The sequence below is a fragment of the Bemisia tabaci genome, chromosome 3 (assembly GCF_918797505.1).
Source record: "Bemisia tabaci chromosome 3, PGI_BMITA_v3".
NCBI classification, from domain to species: Eukaryota; Metazoa; Arthropoda; class Insecta; order Hemiptera; family Aleyrodidae; genus Bemisia; species Bemisia tabaci.
Genome location: NC_092795.1, coordinates 56,848,463 through 56,867,950, shown reverse-complemented (window position 1 = coordinate 56,867,950; position 19,488 = coordinate 56,848,463). Strand labels below are relative to the sequence as shown.

Below are 19,488 nucleotides of genomic sequence, written 5' to 3'. Positions count from 1 at the left end.
TATGCAGCCCCTGAAAAATCCTTGAAATTCAAGGAAAATTAAATTTCTGTGAACATTTTATGTAAAGAAATGCATGCAGTTCTTTCCGTGAAATATAATATTGCATCTCTGCACTGTGCGCAATTCTCGGTCGCGAACTGTGCTTGAGGCGCCCACCGATTGAGTACAGAAGAGAATTTCATGAGCCGCCGCCCGCGGCGCACTATGGTACAAAACTCAAGAATAGGAAGAAATAAGTCGGATAATGATTGAAAGATCCCGAAAGTTTCATAACGGATGGTTTTGGAGTCGCTATTTTTGAATTCCATGTAAAATTGCCTACATTCTAACACCCTGACCTTTGAATTGTGAGCAAGTTTATGGCACGCTGTGGCGCGGCGAGCTGTAAGCTCGAAACGCGCACTGACGCCTACAAACCTAAGGGGATACTTCAAGCATTGCGCAATGCGTGAGGTAGCCCCTTACAAACCTAAGGAGATACTTCAAGCATTGCGCAATGCGTTAGGTAGCCCCTTAGGTTTGTAGGCGTCAGTGCGTGTCTCGCGCTGACAGCACGCGCGCCGCGCCGGCGCAGGGCGGCTCATTAAATTCTCCCCTGCTGCTCTGTCGGGCGCCCACGGCTCTGAAAATATTTAAAGTTCCCGCTCTTGGGCAGAGCAGGGTGTTGAATGATGCCACTGTCGGTGGTGATCGTTGAAGTTCGGCCGCTAATGACGTTTCTCTTCTCTCAATAATAATAATCCACTAGATAACGAAATTGATAAATTTTTAGAAGTGTCTGTCAGTGCTTAGTGCTCAATTTACTCAAGATTTTGATAGTTTAATAGACATGGCAACTTTACTGGATAATTATGAACAGCAGTATGCAGTTTTAACAGCTGAAATTACCTGCAAGATCGGCAAACTCACGAAGTCAGATGAAAGTAAGTTCTCCTTTGACGACTTCTCTTATCACTGTAAATTGATAACATATTTTCCGTATATTCACGACGGAAAATTGCATCCGATGGCTTTTTTTCTCTGAAAACGTCTTCAGAAAGAACTGTCACACTTCGGTCAACTGTTAATCAGTTTTTTTCTACCTCATGCCTTCTTTCAATGCTGTTTCACCTGGTGTTGCCTCTCTTCCGCCCATTCACTTATGTTCAGCCAAGGATATCCGAACTTCCCTGCATAGTTTATTTGATTATTTTCAGTAAAAAGATCCCTCTAGACCCATTCACTACTTTAAAATTCCTAAAAGGTTTATCCATGAGCTATTAATGGGCCATAATTTCATCAATTACCTATTAATCCTTCGGTGCAATGAAGGTTTGTTTGCACAGCGCTACCATGTTATTGATCAGTCTCATAGGTCCACTGTGGCATCAGAGTGAAGTAGCGGCAAAGGATTGCATGAATCTAGCCGGAGAATGCACAGACATCATAAACATGCACACCGGGGAACACTGAGGCAGCCCTAAAGTATGTGAAGGCTGTCTTAAAAAATGTGAACGCATAGATTTTTCTGCACCCTTGATGGATTCTAAGCAGGTATTTCCTGAATGAAGTTTGCAAGAGAATGGAGAAGTACTTTGTTATTTCTCTTTGAACAGTGAATTACGATAGTCACTGTTAACTAGTCAATGTAGAGTGCATTTTCATTTATTACATTGTATCGACTAAGCACTGTATTTTTTTGTCTGTTTCAGCTGAAAAAAAGAATATAATTTCAGAACTGGAAAAATCCTTTGAGGAGGCAAATGAATTGGTAGGTTGAAACATGAAAGTTGTTTCACAAGTACACTCCATTCATCGCTATCTGTCAGAGTTTAATTCTGTACATAAATGCACCGGAATGAAGTTTAGACTTGTAGTCATAAAATTGACAGTATAGGTTCATAGTGACCTTTAAGTAGACGCTGTTGATTCATCCTCATTATGTTTGTTCTTTGCCACTCATATACTCCACCAAGTATAATGACTATGCTGTAAGCTTTGAATTTTATCTTTCTGAAAAACTCTCACAGAGCTATGTGAGTTCTACCAGCAGTTCTCAATCATCTTCTTTAATTAGCAGCTAGCCTGGTCCACTCAAGCTACCTCATACTTTTTTGACTCTTCTCATTCCTTTTCTAAGGTCTTTAAAATCATTCTATATCTACAAAGTGAAAATTTTCATTGCTTGTTGCTCAGTAATAAATTTTCTAAAAGGAAGGCTTACGATCAAAATTTTTCTCAGAGGAGAGAATTCAAAGGTTAAAATCTATAAAATATGTCTGTAAGGGGGAAATTGTGGGCGAAAGGGGAGAGAAGTCTGTACCTCCTGCAGGGCGATTATTGAAATGACGTCAACTCTATGACGCCACTTTGTCGTGTCGCGCTCAGTTGATGGCGCGACATGACAAAGCGGCGACAAAGAGTTGATGTCATTTCAATAATCGCCCTGCTGGTTCCATAACTGATCAGTTTTATACCTATTTTACTCTTTAAGTTCAAAGTAACACTGTCATCTTGTATTGAAAGATAAAACTGTGTTTTTTTCTTCCCTTTAATTCCAGATGGAGCAGATGGAGTTGGAGATCCGGGAAATTGATCCTAGTTTTAGGCCAAGATTGAAAACACGGGTTGACAGTTATAAAGCTGAACTATCCAGATTGCTGCAAGATTTCAACTCAGCCAAAAGTAGTCAATTCAAATCAGATGGTAATTTACCAGAATTTAGTAAATACACTCTTTCTAGTTTTTCTCGAAAGAAGTACTCTAGATGAAAAAGTCAGCTAATATTTTAAAGTATTCAAAAAGTTCGACTTTCAATGCAATATGAAGAACAAATTTTAAATTTAGAGAGCAGCTTTCAAATGAGACTCCTTTCTGAATTGAAGACGAAATGAAATCTTTAGACTAGGTAAAAAAGTTCAAGAGAATTCATGAGATACTCAGATTTATTTCTTTCAAGTAGGAAGTAAGACATGTAAAAATACTGAGTTGAACTTACGTTTTTTTAGGGTAAGTAATACTTGTTAAAAAAATGTGAAACCTTAAAATTTTCATGTGAAATATGTATCATGTACTAATCTTGAATTCTAAATCAATTCGATGTTGCCAATGCTCTTGTTCTTAAAAAATGATTTTTTTTAATTTAACTGATTATTTGTAAGTAAGTAAAGATACTTTGATACACAAATTACTGAACAGTAGTGCAATTTTCCTCATGTTTTTTCATATTTCCTATGAAATTCTGCCTGCATAATCAATGGATGTTTTTTTTTTTTCTGTTTAGGTTTTTACAATCAAACCGACAGTTACAAAGAATTGGGAAATATTAGTCTGGAACAGAAACAGCGACTTCTTGATACGTCTGAAATAATCGAACGGACCGGAAATCATCTTGCCAATGGTTACAGGATTGTTTTGGAAACTGAAGAAATAGGAAATGAAGTTCTGCAAAATTTGAATAGTCAAAGAGAGACCATTCAGAAGTCGCGGAGCAGAGTATGTATGCCGAAATGTTATTTTATCTTATAGCCTTATGGCCTATCATTTCTCTATAAATAATGCATGTAAAGAATTGTGAGGCTGTGATAGTACCTCAATGTAAATCTATTTTTGAAGAAATTTAAGTAATGAGTCTAAAATACTTTGAAATAATACCGTCATGAAAGTCATTTAAAATCTTGCTGAAATCTAGACAATTCTTTAGCAAACAAGTCAAAACAAGGAGGATAATTTTTCCACGAATAAAATTAACGATAATGATAAATTTTCAAACTACATTTAGGCAATTTACAGTTTTTTATCAATCTAATTTTGCAGGTTCTTAATTGTTTTCCTGTGCTACAGTTCATTTTACATTAATTTTTCTTCTCTCCATTATTAATAACGTATTGCTGACTTTAGTCATTGACCTGTCAGTTTTACTGCTTGCTGGGAATGATTCTTCTTCGAAGGTTAAAAAATGAAAAACAAATTGATTAATTTCCTAGATTGAATCATATCCTCCTCCTTTTAAAAGCACTTCTAGATGTACAGTGTATCTATCTCATTCCAGCCTCTAGAATCCCTCTCTCAATCATTCTCCAAATTAAAACTGAGAGATAATGAAAAGAACAACAGAAATATTTTGAAAAAATTAAGATAATAAAATGTTGAACTTAATGCTGTTTTGTGAAAGTCATCAGTAATGAACCACGCAATGCCAGTGGATTTGATATTGTGTCCACCGCACCGTGCGTGGGTAGTGAGTCTGACACCAAGGAATTACAACGATCAAGGCGCGCAATGCGTGAAGTATTCCTGCAGCCTTACAGGCGCTAAAATGCGTTTCAGGGCAACTGACCGACTGCCTTGCATTTGGCACAATGCCAGAATTATTTCTACAGTCTCGCAGGCGCTAATATGCGTTTAGCGCCGGTTGCATTGTGTTTGGCGCGATTATTCGAACTCACGTGAAAATAATCGTGGCATCGAATAATGAAACAGCCTGTCCCACCAATAATCGATGTATTCAGTTGGTTTAAATGGAGTATTGACAGAGTTGCCACCTTGCGGGAATTACCATTGGAGCTGTCCCTAGATACTAGCAATATGTCAGAGTTAGGGACAACAAATCGAACTCGCAAAGGTTTATACTTCGTGACATCTTGTCATCTTATGGATCGACTAAATTTTATATATGTAAAAGTTGAGGTTTGAATTTTGCTTACTTGCACTCTAGACTTGATCTCTACTTGATGCTTATTTTTGTATTTTCACCTAGAGTTGCTTTGATTACTCATTGTAATCACGTAACCTTAACAACCTGCTTTAGCTTTTTATTTAAGTGGTTCTTTTTACTCATTTGTTTGTTATACTTATTCCACTGTTGATGGCATTGGTTTTGGTCAGTTCCTGCAGCAGCAGAGATTTAAATACAGGCCATGAGGCTTCAGAAAGATTTTTAGCAATGTTCCAACTATTTATTTCATATAATCAATTTTTCATGAGTTTGCTTTCCCGATACTTGAAGCGATAATGCTCGTCAGATTACTCATACAGATCATTAAAGTTGTCCTCATGTTTGTCAATGATTTACATGATAACTTTGGTTTTGTTTTTCAGTTGCGCGAGACAAATGCCAACCTCAATCGGAGCTCCAGAATAATGAATGCCATGATAGCTCGATCTCTACAACACAGATTTATTCTCCTTGGGGTGGGAACAATTTTCTTTTTGACCTGTCTTTATGGAGTGTACAGAATCTTCACTAGGATTTTTTAATCCTGCCTCTTCCTTCGTGCAAATTTCCAATTTATAGGCAATTCCAAAGAACAATTTGTGTATTAGGATGGAGATGAATGATTTCTCAGTGAAACCAATTCGTACCTGTCCTTGATTGTGGTTCTATCTAACATTTAGTCTCTATCATTCCGAATTAGGATCCTAGGGGTACATCGCCAATTCAAACTGTCATATCTCTGTGTAGTATTTCAGTTATTGAATGGATTAAAATATTCCAATGTACATCAGCATCTCCTTGTTGATTTACAGAAAACTACACTATCTGCTGGCAATTTTTGTATTTGAAAAATTCCAATCATTTCATTTGCAATTGATCCTCATTTTCTAAAAAAAAATTTGGTCCCTTGAATGATAGCCGAGAATGATTTCTAGTGATGCTTATTGTCTCTTAAAAACTCGTTTTTACATTTCAAGCACCTATGAAATTTGAAAAATAATTGTTCAATCTTAGAAACCTGTCTTAGTTACCGTTACTGACCTGTTCAACTACTAAAAGAAATTTAGAATGAAGGAGTTTTCTCATTCCCAAAAAAATCGAAACTAAGCTGAAATCTGATAATTTTATTTGGATAACATTTTGCAAAGATGAACCACTATCTTTGACTCTCCCATTAAAGCAAATATCTGCATATGGAAACCAATCGCATTTATGTTGTTTCTAAAATGGGCCAGAAATAGTGGTTCCTCATCGCAAAATGTAATCTATTTGTCACCCTTATTCCTGCGGTAAATCCACGCAATCCCAGTTTTATTTTCTTTCATTTATTGTCTTCTGAAAGGTACCTGATACAGTAACTTAAAGCTTTCAACACTATGCAGCGTCTGAATTTTTAACAAAGTATTTAAGTGTGTCACTATTTTAAAGTGAAGCTTGCAGCTCCTATCATGTCCCAGAAAGTGATGGATAAAATTTTTGAGGAAATTGAGGCGTTAATCCTGTCGATAAGTTTTAGAAGGCTCTTTTTGTTTGCCTCTGTGAAAACATACATTAATTCTTACTTTACTGGAAGCAATTATCTCTGTGCCATAAGATAAAAACGATTTTTAACCTTTCTCAAAAGAGATAGGTACTTCCTCCAAGTTATGAAAGTAACTATCACCTTTACTACCGAATCCTTCATTAATATGATTGATTGATTCAAATTTAATTTTTTTATCATTGAAAAATGAGTGCACTTGATTGTACGGCTACATTACAACCCTGCTTACATATTAATCGAAAAGCGTTATTTTGTTGTCTCATTTCATCTCAGTATTTCTTTTTTTTTAAATGCAATTCATGCATACTGGTCTCACTGTAGGAGACCTTGACTTTGTTTTGATTTATGTCCTCCCCCCTTTTAATTAGATTGATCATAGATACTGTACAGTTGAATGTGTAAATATTAGATCTTGGTGATTTATTTATTGTATCTGGCTGTCCTCAAATTCATCATTGTTGAATAAATCTGTTATTTTAAGATATCTCACTTTAGTTCTTTTTACTTCTGTCACTTTTTTCAGCTGAACAGAACTTCCAGAAAGTTCAGAGGCAGCCAATGAAACATTTCTTGAGACCTCACAAAATATTAAACATAAAAAGACAATGTGCATACAAGAGAAAGAAAAAATTCAGTAGAACAATAGAATTTGGTAGAATGATGAAACGTTATTCCATGTATATATGTATCTGCGAACTTTCAATCTCCGTTTGTGACGTTGCAAACTTCCTGCCATATTTTATTTTAACTTTGAAAAACTAGATAACACAGTTTCTTGAAAATCCCCTTGATTTTTCTTCTCTGATAGTGCAATATTTTTCATAAATTTTTTCCTCAAAAAATAAAATAGGAGCAGAAATTTTGAAACATCGCAATGGAGATACATGGTTTGGCTCTTTGCTCATTGATGTACCCATTTACTGAATGCCATAGTTGTGCAAAATGCCAACTAGTGTTCAAAAGGCTAGGATGAAATAGACTGTGCTGAACAGAAGAAAACCAAGTGGCAATTTGGGGAAAACATTGAGTGCCATGTCGTTTTACACTTAATTGGTCACAAAATTTTGTCTATGAAAAATTCAAATTCTAGAAAAACTATGTTGGATATGAAAACCGACATTGAATTTCTTTTCAAACGTTGAGCCTCAAGAGGAAATAGGACTTCATACCTTTTTCGAGTTCCGTCTTGATGTGATTCGATGATTATTCTGTCTTGGTTTTTTTCTGTGAAGCTAAGTCCAGATAAGGATGGTTGTCAGATATCTTCATTTTTGCTATGTAAATAAATGAACTTAGACCGGTGCTACATAAAATAAATAGTCTTCATTTATTAGTCAAAACTCACTGAGAGGCGGCCGATCACTGATATCATTGCCAGACTCACATAAATGTTACAAAGATGTCCATTAGGCCTTTCACTAACTAAAATAATTCACTTCATGCATAAAATAAAAACCAATTTTCAGACAAAGGTCTTTTTATAGTGATAAATTTTCGGAATGAGATTCAACCCCCAGATAGATTGTCACCCAAATCAAACTCTTGATTTTTTTTAGATCCTGTTGGAGAATTGGATGCCACAGTAATTGAGTTGCTCCCTGGTACAAAAGAATGACTTCTTTTTTAAAAGATGCTAAACTTATAAACTAAATTCCTTCATTTGTCTGTGTTATCAGCCCCTTGATGTGTTGATGTCTTATTTAGTTTCAACTTTGAAAAACGGGCGAAAACCCCTCATGTGCGTAATTCTTCTGATGGCAAGTTCTGCTTTTACCTCTTTAACTGAGAAGAATCTCCATTTCAAGATTAACAGCACATTCTGAAAAGACTATGGATTTAAAGATTCGTCCATAATACCTATTGGTAGCTAGTATATAAAAAACTGGAGTTAATGGGAAAAAAAGACTAATAGTTTTACAAGAACATTTTGAATACTCTGAATTCGGGGATTATTTTTTAATGGGTTAGTAGCTTATCATTTTTGCGGAGTATCTAACAGTTGTTCCCATTGTAAAATTTCATGAAAGGCCAAAATTCCATTCAAAAGTTTAAAAAAGCACTTCTAAAGGGAGAAAAAAGCTTAAATCTTATTAACCAGAAGTTGATAGTCGTGATGATGTCACTAGGCCTTGTTCTCGACTGAACTTCGGGCAATCAGCGAACGCTCTCGCATGCTTAAGTCGTAACAGATCACTGAAAATATCGTTCCGAATAGGTCAAGATTTTAGCCGATTCAAAATTGGTTCCCTCCGTCCGTCATTTTGAGTCAAAAAATCTGAAAAAATTACTGACAACTCAACTCTTTTAGTACTCAAAGAGAATGAGTTTTTTAAAAAAAATAGGCACCATTATGACGCATTCTTTGAACATATGAGAGGATGAAGCAATTCATTGATTACAGTTACATGGTATAGGAGACTTTTTTTTACAAACATTCAAGTAGACAGAGCCAAAAATTTAGAGCACTGCATAAGGTATGAAAAAGAACATAATTCAGCAGCAATTCTTCCACCTTTCATTAATTCCGATAATAGCAGCTTCCAAAATTAATACAATTTTAAGTAGTTGTTCTAGTTCTACGAATTGGGAAGATTAGATTTTCAGTCAACCTTTTGGAGATTAAGCATCCATTTATGCGAAAGAAAAGATAGTTACAGTGTATCAAATACATACATTTTCAGTTTCTCCCTGAAGTTTACAACAATAGAGTCTTATACATACTACACTATACATACTAAGGATTAAAAAACAAAAATTATAATACTTGAGGGGAAATCAAGAAAAAATGCCTTGTTTCTTAAAGTAGAATCAATGGAGCAGCCAAGATTTTCCGAGAGGGGAAGGGGCTAATAGGTCACACAAAGACGTCTAAAGGTAAAGGATTTTCAAAACTCAAAGAAAATCCTTACTTTTTGGAAACACATGCAGCAAGCCTTTTCTGGGCTATATGCCTTTTCTTAATTATAAGCCCTCTAAGTTAAGCGTTTGAGATCAGGAGATACTGAAATACAAGGTACAGTACAATTTTACAAACTTTGTTATTGCTTGATACACTAGAAGAACCACAGCTAAAAATGATACCATAAGGCAGCATGCACAGTTGATACTCGCAGCAGATTCTTTGCCTACAATACTTATACCCTCAATCAGGAGGAAAACAAAAAAAACGCAATTCAATAAAATATTTTCTCTTTGCTTTCAGCTTATGGATTAGCGAAGACTAACATATCCATCCAAACACCAAATTTCTACATCCAATATTCATGGAGAAATCACACATCCTATAACGTCATCCACCTCAGTTTGTTCCACCTTGATTTTGTCCTCGTTTCATGTCAAGCAATGAGAGCGAAGGTGGAAGATACCGTGATAAGTAATACCGCCATAGATGATGTCACGTGCCTTGTTTTTCGATGAGTGATATCTCTATTGAAATTGGCAGTAGAAACTTGATGTTTGAATATATTATATTATTTTTTGCCAAAATATACGCTTAAACCATCTAAAACATGATTACGTGACTAGGGCAACTGATTCATTATTCCCTTTGTTCTGATTGGATGATGAGTTTTAGTAAAGAGGGGTAGCATCTTGTCCATAGGACAATTATTGACATGATCATCTCTTAGGATTTGGTCTACCCATTAAAACTAAATAATTATGAAACTTGAATAATTTGGACTACAAGCTTAAAGATCCAAACAACTGAAAGCACTAATCAAGGAGTGCTTGTTTCTACTGCAACAACAAAATAGAATAATACAATATGTACATATACGTACAAATATGCCCCTTTTGGTTTTTGTTGAGAAAAACCATTTTAAGTATACATATGGAGAATTCTAAACTTACGGGTAAATTTTATTTACAAATATGACAATAAATGACTCAATGCCCAATGTTGTGTGCTTTTTTATGACTTGAAAGACCATGAAATATATGCAATAATAGAAGCACTCTTATCATGATCTTAACTTCGGGCAAAACTAGGACGTATGAACTTTGTAAGTGAGATGAGTTACCAAAATAGTGATTAAGTTTCTCTTAGTTTCCGATTACATATTATTCGAATGCAATTATTGACTGAACAGGGAGACAGACTGGTCCTGGATTCTAACCTTCTGAATTTCTGATACTATATTTTTCTGATGCGATGATTGGCTGAACCAGTATGGAGACTGATCTTTGATTCTAACCTGCCTTGTATCCCAGTTTTCCGCTCCTTGAACTCCTGTTTTTTGCAAAGACTTGGCCTGAAACTGAACTTTTGTGTTCAATGATTCTAATCGCCTAAACCGGGACCAAATCTGGTGTACAAAATTCACTAAAACGTAGAACTTGTTGAGCTGGGCTTTTTCATTTTTTCTTGAAAAAAAAAGAAATAGATGAAAAACGGCCGCTTCACAGGAAATGTTTGGAGGAACATCTCATGAATGAATATCATGGCTCCTTATGTTAAAAAGGCGGAGGGACAAATCAATTTCCACAATTCTTCCTGCAATTGCAATGAAACAATCGTACAATCTCATAACTCTTTTTGATTCCATATCCTGATCACAAATTTCATTTAAAGTACCTTCTTTTAAGACTGATCCTCTACTTTACCTCATCCTTTTTATGCATGAAAAGCAAACCAGTTAATAACATTCTTTTCCTGAGAAAACAACATAAACTTTATGGACTTAGACGCATCCATTTTTTACCACGATTTGCACTCCTGTCACTGAGACAAACTACTCAATTCTTGATGAAAGGATATTCTTGGAGGCTGCAAAAAAAATTGGAAAAGCTTGACAGAAATTAAACATACCTTCAAATTACATTGGAAAATTTTGTTGGAGGGTCAGGGTGAGAGGTAGACAGAAGAGTAATGGTTCATAAGGAAGATAACTTCCTAACTCAAGATTATTTCAATGTGTGAAATACGATTGGATAAGATTGATTTTATTCACAGACTTCCACTACCGAGGGGGATGCTGACTCAGGTATACTCAGTGTTTCTGACTCTGAAAAAAATAGAGAACAGGAGCATTAATAAAAACTGTTGAATCACTACTAAGCTACAGAGCAACTTCCAATGAGAAAATTTAAAATAAGTATTAATGATAAAGAGAAACACTAGCACTAGGTATATCTACAAGGTCAGGCTTTCAATTTTCTAACAAACAATAAAGAAAACTCTTTTAAAAACATCAGTTCAATTGATCACATTGAGGTAACTCATTAAAAAAAAATATAAAAGGTACTAAAAGTATGAACAGATATTTTCCAAGTAAGTAACCAACAAGAAATAGATAGTTGATAAAGAGGGAATGAAAATTCAACACACCTATGAGAGAAACACTGTCTGGATCCTGAGGAGCGTCCCCGGCTAATTGTCATGGGGTATGTTTCTTTGAGTGCGATGTGAGCGTGGATCTTGAAACAAAGCCTTTTCCACAAACATCACATTTGTAGGGCCGCTCTCCAGTGTGGAGCCGCTTGTGGATTGCCATCGGTGAAAATTGCGTGAACGTCTGACCACAGATCTCACATCGATAAGGGCGTTCACCTGTATGACTCCTTTTATGACACCGCAACGCATCTCTTCTAGCGAAAGCTTTGCCACAAGTCTCACAAACAAAGCTCTTTTCACCTGTGTGCATGGTTGAATGGATCCGAAGATCCACTCGTGTGAGGAAACCTTTCCCGCACACTTCACACATGTATGGCTTTTCGCCGGTGTGGATCCGCATGTGTGTGTTTAAGTATGACTTGCTCACGAACATCTTGTTGCAAACATTGCATGGGAATTGTCGGTTGTCTGCTCCAGAGTGAACTTTGAGGTGTGATTTGCACAGACCTTTGGTGATGAAGCCTCTGCCGCAAATTTCGCACGAATATGGTTTGACACCAAGATGGCGATTCTGGTGATCAAGCAGACTTTGTTTCGATTTAAAATTTCGTCCACAGGTTGTGCATGGGAATGGCTTAACATCACTATGCACCCTCTGATGTACGATCAAATATGACTTGCACTGAAAACCCTTCCCACAGGTGCTGCATGAGTACTCAAAATTTCCTGTATGTTTTGCCTCATGTTGTGCTAAGCCGATTTTAGAACGGAATGTTTTCTCACACATGGTGCACTGGTATGGTTTTTCACCAGTATGCTTCCTCATGTGCTCCTGGAGCTTGAAGTTGCTACGATAGCGTTTGCCACAATGGGGACATGGTTTTGGCTCGCCTTTGCCGCCTTTCTTCTTAGAGGAGTTGGGAGCCTCAGCTTCTTTCGTTTCGTTCGGGTGGGCCTGCTCACAATGTAGGACTAGAGATTCATTATCAGCAAAGACTAGACCACAATTTGAACAACGGCACCAGTGCTGCTCATAGTGCTTTTGAAAAGATTCTTTGTTCTGGAATATTTTTCCGCAGATATCACAACCCAACCATGTACCTGCCTCAGCACCTTCAATTTTTGCTAGTGACTGCTCCACCATTTTTCCAACACTGAAAAAGTAGTTGACAGTTAATTAAAAGTGAGTTGGTTAAGAGGGCAAAGGGTGTAAAGAAGCTTTATCTGATTAATGGTGGCTGGTGAGAGTAGATGTGTAGAATTTTAAAGACGGAAAACGTAAATAGTTAATTCCTGTGATCAACAAGATTGTAGAAACACTGCTGCAATATTGCTGCACCTCTTTTTCCAAAACTTATATGGACCTTCATTAACATCACCACACAAGGGTTGATACTCAACTGTTGAGTGTTTTAAATGCAGTGGTACCATTCAGGCATTTCCGATAAAAAACTAAAATCATTATTTTCACTAATAATAATTAATTGGGATATCTTTATACACCGAAGTGATGGAAAAGAAAAAAATAGAATTAGAATTCTGAGACAGCAATTAGGTAAATGAATCTTACCATGAAAACTTCAAAATAGAGTATTTGCTTTCAGAAATCACACTAAAAGATAAAACCATTGAAGTCATGTGGAATTATTCTGCATGTTTTCTTCAATAGAAAAAAACCAAGGATGTCTCCTGACTTATTAGCCAAAAACCGTGGAAAATAAATACTGCAAACCTAACATATTTTACCGCATATTCCTGATAACAAGGCTTGTCAAATATAAAGGCATAATCCGCCAATATGCCACCTTATAAAACTATTCTGTTCATGAAGCTTCTATCGGTATGAGAAAATCATTGAACTCAGGTGATGGAGCATTGGTCACCTACTTTTTTTTGCTGAAGCCATTTTACCTTAGTTTTTTCCATCACCTACCGATTTCTCAAAAACATACAATTTTTGCCGCTTAAAAAGGGAATTTTACGGAAAATTGGTAGAAACGATGACAGACAAAACCTGAAGATATTTTCCGCTTCAACAGCAAAAAATTTTTCAAGGAGAACCTACGGTCAAAAATGTTTTCATACTTGGAGCGATTATACATGGTGGTATACAGGCAGATAATGTCACCACACTCGTAAAAACCTTGTTGTCAAGATTAGCGGAGAAAATGGGTTAAGCTTCGGATGCTACGTCCAAAAACAGCCCTCACTTTCCTCTATCATGCAACAATTTTCCTGAGAATCAAATTCTTCTTGGAAAAAGCCTTTTTTATTCTTAAGGAAAATCTCAATTTGCAAGGAAATGGATGAGTATTGGAGAAAAATTAAGGTTGAATTTCGACTTCAGCACTCAAAAATACCATAGAATCACCTATGAAATAACCAGAGTTCTTGGTGCAGACCTGTGTATTCAACACAGTGAATGAAAAAGTATGATAAATTTGTAATTAGAGAAAACAAAACTAACTCGGTCTGCTTGTCAGTGCCTGGCATCATCTCTGACATCACTTCTGAGATATCACCGCTGATTTCCACGACTGTTTCGACTGATTGAAACTCTTCAGCGACTTCCACTTTAGGGTCTTCTACTTCCGTCCCGGTGTCTCCATCTCGATCGTCTCCGCTAACATCTCCCCTGCTGTCATCTTCTGCCATGTACATTCCATTGTCTACTTTGATGAATTGGTAGTTGTGACAGTCACTTGGGACGACCATCTCATTCCCTGCGGTCACTTCAACAGTTGACGTCACAATTACAGGATGAACCTCAATTACATCATTCGGATTAAAGTCTTCAACAAATGTTGTTGTGATGTCCGAGTCCTAGAACAAAAAAAATTAAAGTAATAGGAAAAGCTTAGATATACCTACTTACTCGATAGAAGAATGAAATACAATGATTTGAATAAGAAGTTATCAAATATTTGATGCGGTTTAGAACTTTATTTAACAATAATGCATCTGAGACAAATTTAAGAATTGCTCTGCTGAAAGAGTCCTTTGGAAATCAATTAAAAAATTGAACCGAGCATCAAAAAATTGAAAATTGAGAAAGAAAGGAGAACGAGAAAACTTTGAGGTATTTATGTAAACATAATGAAAATTGTTTAATTGTTTTACAGAATTTTAATCTCTTTTTAAAAGTTTTTTTTTTTACACAGGCTATTTAATTGTTAAAAAAAAAACAATTGCGGATGAAACTACAAAAAAACATAACTCAATAACTGAGTTTCAAAATATTCACTCTTACTTCAACATTTTTAAAGAGGACCAAGAAACATTTTCTAAAGAAATTTTCAGAGATTATTCTCGCCAGAGCGAAGAAAAATGATGAGACGTTTAGTGAAATAACGATGATTGTCATTGATCACACATATAAAATGTAAATATCTAGAAAATGTAAAATGTTATGAGCCAAGGTATGGGGTTGACAGTTTCACCATCAAGGTATTTTTAATAAACTTGTACCAATTAGTGAATAGTTAGGCACTTACAGTTACAGGGATCAGTTGATTTCCTGATGTCAGAGATGCTGGATCATTTCTCATGTCAGAAACAAGAATAGCTCCATCTACTTCTGATATGTCGAGGTATGGTTTCGACACTAGCTCAGTCAAGAGACTTTCTGTTTTAATACTTTTCTCCCGAAAGTCATACAGAAGATCCAGTTTATAGACGCATTCTTCACATACCAGTTTAGGTAACTTGTCATCATTAGAGATCTACAACAATCATATTTAGCATTGAGTAGCGCATTTAAAAATGAGTAATTTTTTGCATTTTCATCAGAAGAAGTAGATCATGTAATTACACGAATAAAATTAAATCTTCTTGACTAATGAAAGATGTAAACTACCTTCCACTTCTTGCATCTGGCTATTACACCAGCAGCTACAATCATACAAAGAGGGTGAGTGGGAACACATTTGATCAAAAATGAAAATGAAAAAAAATGTGAAAAATTCTTGACTGATGAAGAATGTAGACTACCATATCTTTCAACTGGCTGTTGCACCGGTAGCTACAATTGTATAAGTAAGTAGGTATATATTTTCTCCAATATTTCACAAAAAGGACATCCAAATATTCCAAAAATTAGTCTCGTAAATGAGGCATTTCTACGATGGAGATCCATACCTAGGGTGTAAACGTGAGAAACAGATGGAAGAAGTTTGCCAACACTGCTGCCTGCCAATATTAAAAAAGATGACTTTCAAATACTTTAAAATCATTAATTAATAGGCAAAGTGTGGCTTGAAATTTTGACCTCATGTATCTTATTCAAGCTTGGGTATTAAAAAGCGTTGCACATCAAAAATTGGAGAGCAAGTTTTGAATCTCACATCAGATTTTTCACTAAGCCAAACTATTTGAATTTCCGATGTAAACGCCATTCTGCCTGACTTGCAGGCATCACAGTTTTCTTGTTAGACTTTTTTAAACTTGTGCAAAGTAGCTAATCACTTTCAAAAGGGTCTTAGGGTCCACTCCAAATAAGTTTGCACGCTTCTCTGCGACAGAAGATTGGCCATTTTAATTCATCCATTTGCTTTTCATGTAGGTAAAAGTGATGCCAGACAATCTTCGATCACAATCATGGAAGTGCATACTTATTTAGCGTGGACTGTGAAGTAGTCTGGCTCTGTGTCTTTACATCATAATTGTGGCAAAGGCACTACAATTGGATTCCAGGACTATTCTCATTGAGGACAATGAGTGACTTAAAATTTAGAGTGTTGTGTGGTCTTCGAAGGAGAGTGGTTAATTGTCATGGTGGCTTCAATGGTTGTAAGGAGCGTCTTAATCTCTGTGATTCCAAAGGAGTACGTATGTCTTACATGGTAGTAAAATTTGCTAGTTCAATGAAATAATCAATTGTAGGATGAAGCAGAGAAATAGCTCGACAACATACCTTGATGGGAAGACAGGCAAGGATTTTCTCGAATATTTGACGGACGGAGCCCTCCTTGTCAAATATATTAAAAGCAAGGACTAGACCTAATCTTGTGCCACAAGTCCTGCAGAGCTCATTCACATCTGCAATTTCAATAGTGTCACCCTCCTCCATCGTAAGATATGGGCGAAGCTTTAAAAATTAAAAAAAAAAATTGAACATCAATCTCCCGATTAGAGAGTTAAATTTACTTCAAATAATGAGGGGAAAATCATGAGGAGACACAGAAAACCTTGTAAATTTCGTGAGGATAGGAAATAACATCACGGCACTAAAAAGAATACGAATAAATGATCAAATCAAATAAATTAAAAACTACTAAAAGCTTTGAGAAAAAAAACTCGAATTCTCATTTGAGTGACAAGGGGAGGTTATGTTTGTGTTGACATCGTTGGTTGCGGAGTTTTCGTTGGGCGTGGCATCTTGAAAAGGCGGGCGCGGGAGCTGTGAATCGCAACCAATCAATTTAAAGTCCTTCCTGGTTCGTTTAAATTATGCCGCGAAAGGTGCTTCGAGCGCTTTTCCAAGAAAAGTAAGGGAAAGCATGACACAATCAGATTTTTACAATTATTGTCAAAGAAACTTGGAGAAACTTGGACATATCAGCTGTGATCAATTAATGGCCCTGATTATTTTTGACACGAGGATTATATCACAATTTACAGCTTTTTCCGTCGGTTAGGTGGCCAGTTTCCGCTAAATCTAGTAAGTGAGAGTGTTTTATTTCAATCTTAGAGAAACAACTACTCGTTTTTGATAGATGTCCGTGTTGAATCTGCAAAACTGAAGGCGCGATGGCTTGAGGCGTAAATTCGCATCACAATGCTCCGCTTAATGCTGCCAATTGCTCAGATTTGGGAGTCAAGTTTAAAAACGAGTCCCGATTATGTCTTTCCTATCCTCAGCTGTGTTACACATGTCACTCTTGAAGCACCGATACAAATAAGACAAATGGAGCCAAAACAATATGGAAATAAAGCGAGGGGAACAACGTGTGTTGATGACGGCGCAGAGATACAACTATTCGTACTCGATGGATGTCCGTGTTGCGTCTGCATAATTGAAGGCGCGCTGGCGCGAGACGTGAGCTCGCAATGCTCCGCTCTATGCTGCTTGGCAGATTTGGCAGAAAAGTTAAAATAAACGAGGCCCGAATACGTCTCTTCTATCCTCGGATGTGATTCTCACGTATCTCTTAAAGAATCGCTATAAATAACGTAAACGGAACCAATACATTATGGAAGTTGAGCAAGGAAAAGGATGCGCGTTGCTAACGGCGCAGAGATACAACTAATCGTACTCGGTGGATGTCCGTGTTGCGTCTGCAAAATTGAAGGCGCGATGGCGCGAGGTGTGAACTCGCAATTCTGCAGCCAATCACTCAGATTCGGGAGGAAAGTTGAAAAACGTGCGGAATATGTCCCTCCCATTTTCGTTTGCGTTGACACTCGAATATTATTTTTTTTTTCCAATGTCTGATTCTATCTTTACGATGTGTTTCTGGACTTATATCTAATGCTCGTGTAATGAGTTCAAGTTCCTGGGACGGAAACTCATTGCTCGATGGGCGGGATTGCGGGAAAATGGAAGGAGGGGAGGATGTTGGCATCCGCTACCGTCTTTAATGTAGCCATTAACCTGAATCATGGTATCGCACTTTTCATAATCCAAGCTCTCCCTTAACAGTGTTGTCGTTATGATAAAGGAACTAACTGTTTTAAGCTCGCTACGCGAGTTACCAATGAGCGCAATGAGATTCTCAAGGTCCTCAGGTTGCGACTATTTCAACTCTCAGAATCCATGTTTGCCTGATCGTTTAAGTGAAAGTGAACGACAGTCAAATTCTTAAGAGCTTTCTACTCGGTAAGCGAGAAAACATATTTCACCTTCAGCTAGATGAGTTAACAAAGTACATCCTAAGGATTGACCCACTCGTCTCTTGAAAGGGTTAACTTTGCAATACGTGCCTCGCAATCTCCCAGTGGCATAACTGATAAAATGACTCTTAAATAAGTGTGAAAAATGGCCACTTTTTACGAGATTCAAAGCTGAACCGAAAGAAAATCGTAAACAGGGTTCAAATATTTAACGTCAGCAATTCGCGAATAAAGAAGTAAAAAACATTAGGAGAGTAAACTTACTTTTCAAAAGTTTTCTTGTAAAACATACTGATATTTCATCTTTTTATCTATATTAATCATTTTTTTTATTTCACATCTTTGTGCCACCAGGGTCTCGTCAAACTTCGATTATAAATTGAATAACGCTTCCTTCAGCATGGTTGGCTGATGGTCAACATTCAGTAAAATGAATATGAGGAGAGACTTTCTTCTTTATTTACGGATCTTGTGAGGGATTTTTCTGCATCTTTTGAAACTCGGGTGCCTCGCTTCAGCATTAATTTCATTCTAAAAATTGTAAGTGCTGTGTTGAGAGTTTTAGGGAAATCGCCTCGACGTGGCTACCTCCCTCGTAAATTTGTCCTCTTGTATCTCAAATGGACATTAAAATATTTGGGTCGCTAGAGATATAACGAAGATAAGTCTAAATACCTAAAGGAATATTAACTCTGAACTCTAAATACACTCTTAGGGCGAAAGGTGTGCCTCCTCTACCTCTCCGCCTTCCACCTTTCGAGACTAACTTTACTCAGAGGAGAAAAACAAGTAAAAAAAGAGAGGCGACAGAATGCCTATTCCGAAACTTTCGAATCTGCCCTTGACAGCCAGATTCTTCACAAGTTTTCCAGTATTTGCAGAATAACAACAGTAAGGAGCCTTCAGAAACAGAGGCTGCACAAGGAATTGGAAACTTTTGTATCCACCAATTTTGAAGGATGTTGAGTATGCAAGTCGCAGAATGTCCCATCTAGACTTCACCCCACTGGCTCTAGCCGTTGGTTGGTTATTCGATAATGTAATAAATTATTACTGGGGGGAGGGACAATTAGTCGTTACAAC

General features: G+C 36.7%; 2 protein-coding genes across 2 annotated transcripts; one reads left to right on the top strand and one right to left on the bottom strand.

The window, feature by feature from the left end:
* The first annotated feature begins 727 nt into the window (after positions 1-727).
* On the top strand, positions 728-6,723 carry Vti1a (Vesicle transport through interaction with t-SNAREs 1a). The gene is made up of 5 exons (XM_019047120.2): positions 728-923; positions 1,692-1,750; positions 2,541-2,685; positions 3,263-3,474; positions 5,080-6,723. Exons 1-5 carry the CDS (start codon positions 830-832, stop codon positions 5,236-5,238), a joined length of 669 nt encoding a protein of 222 aa, XP_018902665.1. The 5' UTR covers positions 728-829; the 3' UTR covers positions 5,239-6,723.
* An 820-nt stretch (positions 6,724-7,543) lies between these two features.
* On the bottom strand, positions 7,544-16,904 carry LOC109034138 (uncharacterized). Its single transcript, XM_019047118.2, has 5 exons — positions 16,487-16,904; positions 15,069-15,296; positions 14,042-14,397; positions 11,569-12,728; positions 7,544-11,245 (listed from the first exon to the last, which is right to left on the bottom strand). The coding sequence occupies exons 1-4, from the start codon at positions 16,640-16,642 to the stop codon at positions 11,618-11,620; spliced, it is 1,851 nt and encodes a 616-aa protein (XP_018902663.2). The 5' UTR covers positions 16,643-16,904; the 3' UTR covers positions 7,544-11,245; positions 11,569-11,617.
* Positions 16,905-19,488: the final 2,584 nt, after the last annotated feature.